This window comes from Rhinolophus hipposideros (genome assembly GCF_964194185.1).
Source record: "Rhinolophus hipposideros genome assembly, chromosome: 10".
Classification (NCBI taxonomy): domain Eukaryota; kingdom Metazoa; phylum Chordata; class Mammalia; order Chiroptera; family Rhinolophidae; genus Rhinolophus; species Rhinolophus hipposideros.
In genome coordinates this window covers 64089593-64097233 of record NC_138056.1, presented here as the reverse complement: position 1 = coordinate 64097233, position 7641 = coordinate 64089593, and the positions used below count along the sequence as shown (strand labels likewise).

The 7641-nt window shown below is 47.0% G+C and overlaps 1 protein-coding gene across 1 annotated transcript; it reads right to left on the bottom strand.

Annotated features, from left to right (window-relative positions):
* Positions 1 to 5141: 5141 nt before the first annotated feature.
* Positions 5142 to 7184, bottom strand: IZUMO1R (IZUMO1 receptor, JUNO; the record flags this gene model as incomplete). Its single annotated transcript, XM_081062313.1, has 4 exons — positions 5142 to 5410; positions 5553 to 5688; positions 6093 to 6302; positions 7047 to 7184. The coding sequence occupies 4 exons, from the start codon at positions 7182 to 7184 to the stop codon at positions 5142 to 5144; spliced, it is 753 nt and encodes a 250-aa protein (XP_080918439.1).
* Between the last annotated feature and the right edge of the window lie 457 nt (positions 7185 to 7641).

The following is a 7641-nucleotide window of genomic DNA, read 5'->3' as shown; positions in this document are numbered from 1 at the left end:
TTGTAAGCTGCATATTGCTGGAAGTTTCCAAAATGTTAGAATGATGACGAATCACCATAACAAAATATGAAAATTTTCACTGCCAACTTAGGTCTATTTTATATATTTTGTCAGATGTACCTAGAGCCAAGCTCCTTGTTCCTGCCTCCGCTCCCCTCCCCCTGCCCCCCGCCCCGGGAATGGCCAGTTTCCGGAAGAGTCCAGCAGTTACTGTGATAAGAATATTGCTTATCCAGCTGAAGGGCCAGTTCATTCAGACAAACAACACCTGCTGTTCTCACCTGGGACCATGAGCCCAAGGCCTTCCAAAGCCCGGCAACGTGCCTGTCATGTCACTCTGACATAACTTAGTTACTTCTTCACCTCATCTGCTGATGTGGGCGAAACAGACAGAACGCAACACCCTCCTATATCTCTCCTGCTGGGAATGAGATGAGGGAGAAATTTTCTTAACTCTAAGCTAACCAATACCTCACGTGAAGCCTCTCACAGGAGGGAACCCCACATGCAGTTTCTCACGTGGGGAAACAAAGGAACAAAAACTAATAGACAAAAGCTCACATCAGCCAATGAAGGCAAATTTTCTCAACATCTTTCCTACACTATCCAAGGTTGTTGTTTCCTTCGTGATAGTACTCTCCCCTATGCTTTATATTATACCTGCAGCAGGTCTTCAAATAATATTGTTTTGTTCAACGTTTCATTATAATGTCGATGAGAAAAAAAGAATCAATTCCTGCCAGGGCGACTGTCTGTATGGAGTTTGTACGTTCTCCACATGTCCGTGTGGGTTTTCTCCGAGGATTCTGGTTTCCTCCCACATCCCCAAGATGTGCCTGTGAGGTGAACCTGCATGTCTACATTGTTCCAGTGTGACTGAGTGTGAGTGTGAGTGTGAGTGTGTGAGCGGACCTGTGATGGAAGGAAGTCCTGTGCAGATTTGGTTCCACCTTTCACCCTGGATTGCTGGGATAGGCTCCAGCCATCCACAACCTGAACTGGAATAAGGGGATGGAAAATAATGGTCTTACTTGGTTTTATATAAATCTTTCTTAAATGTATTCATAGCTCACATTTTTTTCAGTATTTAATATTATAAGTGTTTTTGGTCTTTATGACCAGAAGTATGGCGTAGGAACTTAAGTCTTATTTATATGCATACCATGTTTCCCTGAAAATAAGACCTAGTTGGACAATCAGCTCTAATGAGTCTTTTGGAGCGAAAATTAATATAAGACCCAGTCTTATTTTACTGTAATATAAGACTGGGTCTATAATATAATATAATATAATATAATATAATATAATATAATATAATATAATATAAAATATAATATAATACTGGGCCTTATATTAATTTTTTTCCAAAAGATGCATTAGAGCTAATCAGCTCTAATGTCCAGCTATTTCTTTTCTTTTTTTTTTTTTTTTTTTTTTTTCAGCTATTTCTTATTTTTGGGGAAACACGGTATCAATTAGCCTATGGTGAAATTGGTTTTATTAAACATCATTTTGCTTAAAGTCTCAGTTCCCAAAACCCATCGATGATGTTAAATGAGGACTTACTGTATTTGTGGCACTGTATACAAAAGTATGGTCCACATTTCTATGGGTTCTATCTTTCTAGTAGTTCCTGAATCTGCCTCCTTGCTAGTCTGCTGTCTTCTCCTGTAGCCTGACTCAATTCCTCCTAGGGCATTACTCACAATTAGGTTTCTGTCACCTGGATTTCCATTTCCTTCCCCTCCTGCAAATTCATCCTATACATTGTCCTCAGCCTTTCTGTCTCCAGTTTGGTCCCCTTTTAATCTCCTCTTTAAACAATGAGTTTTTTGGTTTTTTGGTTTTTAAATCTGTAGCTGCTGGTTACAGAAGATATCATAACTGAGATTCCACTAAAATATTTATTTCTAAGTCTTCCTTTACTAAAAGAATGTGAAGGAAACCACTAGTGAACAAGAGATTTCAAAAAATATTTAGAAGATGGAAAGCATATAAAAGCACACCAAAGAGACCAGAGGTGGCCAGAGGAAGTGGAGGAGGCAGCTGCAGTGTAGAAAGGAGCTGACCTGCTGTACAGAACCTCTGAGCGGTTCTGGGCTCAGAGTTGGCCGGCAACTCAGTCTTGAGAGACTGTGTATACAAATGGACAATGGGCAGGTGTACATAAAATAGAGTCCTATCCCATTATCTGTAGTAATCAGGCCAGAAAGCCACCTACTATTTACAAGTCAGACTTATAGGAAGTTAGACCAGAGAAAGTCTACACATGCTTGTCCTCTGTGTCCTCTGCCCAAATTTAGAGCTCAGGCAACCCAAGTTTTACCCTGGGTTGGGGGAGTTTGGAAGAGGTCTTTGATAAAAAATTAAAATTCTGGATTGTGCTGAAGTTTCACATGTGGTAAAATACGTGATGTTGGCACCCCAGAGAGAACCATTCTTTTCTAGCCTCTGAGGGGTCTACACTTCAATATAGCACTAGCCAACTCAGTCTCGAGAGACTGTGTATACAAATGGACAATGGGCAGGTGTACATAAAAGAGTTCTAACCCATGATCTGTAGTGATCAGTCCAGAAAGCCACCTACTCTCTATAAGTCAGACTTATAGGAAGTTAGATCAGCCCAGACAGCCAAACAATAACGCCTCTCACAGTTAACCCCAAACATCCAGGATTTGATTAATAACTGACAGCTTCCCTAAGTTTTAATCCCTGTTTCCAACTGAAGACCAACCAGAGAAAGCCAAATATGGGTCTCACATAGGGTGACCCACTTCTAGCTAGCCCACCTACAGCTTCCCTAAAAAAAAAAAAGCTTGCCCCCTACTCTGCCTGCCTTTGAGTCTCTGCCAAAACACAAGTAATGGCGGCTGACTCCCTTGTTAGGGAATCTCTGAATAAATAGCCTTTGCTTGTTCTCATTTGGTTGGGGTCTTCGTTTATTTCCACACTCCAAAGTCTTATAGTCCACAAGCCCTCCACGTGTACCCAGAGCTCTTTACCTGCTTTGCTAGTCAGGGGAGAGAAGACCCACATGTACAACCCTGGAAGACCCCTACAGCCGCTGGCTAGAAAAGTCAACCCAGTCCTCGCTCGTAAATGTGGACACTCAGCCAGAGTCACCAGAGACAGGAAAAACCAGCAGCAGAAAGAGAAACAGAACAGGTTGACCTTGGAAGAAACAGGTCATTCAGAGACTAGAAGCAAGCTTGAAAAAAAAGTCTGATGAGATCTTCAATGAGATGTACGAAGATATTACATGCATAAAACTGAAAACAGCAGGCTTTGAAGGACAAGAGAATAAAAAATAAAAATTCTCCTGAAAATTAAAAGTGGATTGCCAAAATGAAAAAGATTGGAAGATTAAGTTGAGAAATTCTAATAGAACAGAGAGAGGAAAAAAAAAATCATCTGAATGTGTGGCAGAAAAGATAAACCACATTGTGCAACTATTTCAAAGCTAAATGCAGACCTGGGTGCCGTTGGGGAGGGACCCTGGGGCCCAGGGTCTGGCTGGCGAGGCCTCTGTTGCTGTGTTAGACATCTTTTGACCCTTGTGTTTTAGCCACATGCATGGACCACTCTGATTAAAATAATTGAACTGCAAATTTGACCGTTTCACTGCACTACTTAAAATACATCACCCCTCCCAACCACACACAGGGAGAGAGCTCAGTCTGTCTTCTCTGACCATGATAAGCCATGAGCCAGCCTCCTCTCCCTCCACTCCCCACATCGCTCCAGCCCCAAACAACGACTGACTAGACTGTTCAGTGTAAGCTTCATGTGCTGGGACCATGGGTCAGACTTACCTGGTTTCAAACCTACATATGCTCCTGTCCTAGTTTTAAAAATAGGGGTACAAGAGGACCTCTCAAGGCTTTTGTGAGGCTCAAATGAACATATGTTAGGAGCTTGGCAGAGTCCCGGGCACAGAGTAAGTGATCAGTAACTAGTAACATTTAGTAGGGCTCCCAGAGATGTTTTGTCTGTCTCCATTTCAACCCTACTTTGACTATTTTTAAATATTTATACCTAAGAATACTAAAATAAATTCATTCAACTCTCAGCTTTATTACCAAGCACATACCCTCCGATATTTCATAACAGTCCTCTATTCTTAAGAAATTTTACCTGTATGTATTTTTGAAGCCACAATTTATTAACTTAAGAGCAATGAAAGGTCCTGCTTCCTATAGTTCATGCCTTGGGGAACTCAGCTGGTTTAGTGTAGCATTTTCTTTCTGTTCTCAATAAAATGACCCTTCTTCAGCAGGGCTCACACCTCCCCCGCTTTGGGAGGCCTTCCCAGAATCCCCACCCTTGTTCTCGCAGACTTGTAGTGAAGGGCTTTGTCGTCACTGCTGCATTCTTCTGTCCTCTACTCCAAACTCTGAGCACCTCACTTGGAAGGATGCTCTTTGTTGGTTTTAGAACTCGAGTGCCCCATCTGTAGCAGAGAAAGCTGAAAGCAGTTCAGGTAGCTGCTTCAATCTTGGTATCCAACATAGAGCCAAAGGTCTGGGTGGCCCCATCTTTACATCGGTTTTTGGTCTTCTGTACAGCCCCCTCAAAACAGGAGGATGTTGAAAGTACTTCTACCAGAGAGGTGTTGTAAGGATGTAACAAGAGGGGCTGGTATGTGTTAAAAAGTTCATCATTATTAGGAGAGTAACAACCAACTTTGCGACTTCAGTGCAGCAGACAGACCAGCTCCCTCTTTGTGCAGCTTAACTCCCTGACCACAGAGCTAGGACAGAGTGGGTCACACAGAGGAAAGGTCCACTGCTGTGTTAGTGGCGGCACCGTCATGGAACAGGAGGCCAGGGCTGTCAGCATCAGCTCTGCCAGGGAAGGAGGTGGGCATGTGCTGGACGAGAAGGGCCTGAAGGCAGGACGGGGTGGACAAAGACCTTGGCTACTCCCTGCCTCCCAGGCAGGGAAAGGCAGAGCAGGACAGCAGAGGAGTTCGAGAACCAAATGTGCGAGGCTCAGGCACCGGGTCCTGCAGCCTCAATGTCACCCCACCCCTCAGTCTGGCTGCTCCTTTTAAGGAAGGGACTGAGGAAGGAGGCTGCCATGGCCTTGCCTGGCTCACAGCTGGGGGCCTGCAGGCATGTGTGTGGGAGAAGAAGGGGCTCTCAGGAAAGGAATGGCAGGGAGAGAGAGAAGGCCATGAGAATACGGGAGAGTTCCCGGGACGGGGCAGAGCGAGCAAAGAGGCGGGCCACGGCCACGTTGGGGTTGCCCTGAGCAGGCTCAAACCACTTCTGCAGACACCGCCCACTGTCCCTACGCTCAGGGCTCGCCTTGAATGAGTTGCTCCAGATCTTCTCACACAGGTCAGCCGGGGTAGGGAAGTAATGGGGGAAAGGGTGACAGGAGGCTCTTGCAGGACAGCGGCTCTTCCCTGTGAACGATTAAGGTATGGGTAACTTACTCCTCACATCCCCATCATTTGCTTTGGGGGAGCTTAGGGGGCTGGCACCTTCCCCCAGGTGGGGGGCCTCCCATGCCCCGCTTCTCCCCAGGCTCTGTCAAGTACCACTCACCCCGACTCCAGTCCCAGCTGCCATGCCAGTTAGATTGGCAAGTGTAGGATGTGTGGCAGTCTGCCCACCACTGCTCACAGTCTTCCCGGCAGAGTGGTGCATCCAAAATTCGCTCTCCCTGCCCACTCAGGCCCACCTGGGTGCACGCAGAGCCAGAGACACGAAACGGAGAGCAGAAATTTGAAGACTGTCAGTAGCTACAATGGGACTTGTACCAGGTATTATATGAACATATTCTATTATGAAGTCTCTAAGGATTGTTTTACCGATGAGAACAATGAAGCTAAATAGTTTGTCCTAGGCTACACCGCTTCTACAGAAGATGGGATTCAAATAGTCTCTCATGCTACTGTTCTCATCTGACCAGGCGCCCCTCCATGCCCAGGACCATTCTCCAGAAGCAGCTTCCTCTCCATTCTCTTCCCCAACAGCGGCTCCTGACTCTGTACTTGCCCATAGGAGAGCGTTGCCTGTTCCTGCTAGTATCCTGCAGCTCAGGCTCTTAGTAACAGGGCATTATTGCACAGGTGTGCCTCCCACCTCCCAGCGCAATCTTACCACCGGCTGGATCCAAGGTCCCAGGTTCGGGGAGCACTCGTAGAAGCAGACAGCCTGGATGAAGTGCTTCTGACAGTCCGGCATCATCAATCCACAGTGAAGCAGGCTGAAGCTGTAGAGCAGGGATATATCCAGGTGAGCTTCCCAGCTTGTGTTGGACGTGCAGCAGGCATTGTCCTTCCAGGGCACGCACTGAGGGTGGAAGAAGCAAAAGGCATGGGGCCTTACAGGGTAAGAGGCAGAGGTTGATGAGTGTCTAGGTCAGAAAGGTAAAAATGTCCCCTAGAGGAGGACCTGGGCAAGTACAATGTCTTTAGACCAGCACACTCTATATAGAAGGAATGCTGATCATTTGTCAATATTCACACCCAAAGGGCAACTGCACACTGACCTCCCTGCTACAGTCCCTTAGAAACATGACTTCCAGGGTCTCCTGAAGGGCAGCAGAGGAACCCCAGGAGACGCAAGCGAATGTGGAGTTGCCTTGGATGAGAGGTAGCTGAGAAAGGTTCAGTAAATGCCAGGTAGACACCAGCTCTGTTCTTTCTCCCACAATCTTGTCATTTGCTTTCAGGAGCTTGGGAAGGAGTCACTGAAGTCATATGTGTCCCCAAGGCCTATTGGTAGGAAGGCTAGAGAAGCAGGACCTTGTTCGTTTGAATCTATGCAGAACCAACAAAGAGCCTTTGGAATAACCACCTGCCCCTGCTTCCCGAGGGGCTGGGCAGCTCAGGAATGGGAACTTTGAATCCCTCAGCAATTATGGTCTCAAAAGGTCATAGTGTCCCTCCAGTGGGCTTTACTCAAATCCCAACCTAAGGATCCGAACGAGTCAGGGTCGATGAGGCTTCAGAAACCACCTTGGCTTTTGTGTCCCTTCCCTGATCTGCCCAAACAGCCCCCCTCCCACCCCTGGACCAGGTCTGGCCTCTATACCTCCTCGTAGAGCTCGTCTTCCGGGCTGGGCTCTCGCTTGTGGTGCTTGGCCTTCATGCAGACATTGAGCAGCTCGTCCCCAGCCCAGATGGGTGTGACTGTCCCGAGTCCTAACAGGAGCTGCCACCACCATTCCATAGCCGACTGCAGAGAGGAGATCCACCTGATCATGTGACAGAAAGGACACCGTGCTCCACTCCCTCTGCTATCCCAAGGAGTGATTGTGGGCTTCAAGCCTCCCCCCAGTGACCATGATGCTCTGGCCGCTCCTAGGGCTCTGTCTGAGGCAACGTCACCAAATGTCAGGGCAGGTGGAATAGGCCTTAGAGGTCTGACACCCACCTCCAACGACTATACAGACACAGCAAGGAAAGCCCAGGGAGGAGAGACCTGGGCTAAGGTGAGGGTTGGGGTAGAATGGTACCAACCTTCCCTGGGGGAACTTTTCCTGGCCCTTCTCTGCTCAGAGGCAGCCTTTCTAATTCAGTGACACTCAGAGCTTTGATCTTGGGGAAGTAACTAAACAAAGCCTCAATAACCAGATTCTACACGGGGCAAAGGGCATGGTGGGACTGCGTAGTGTGACAAATGCAGT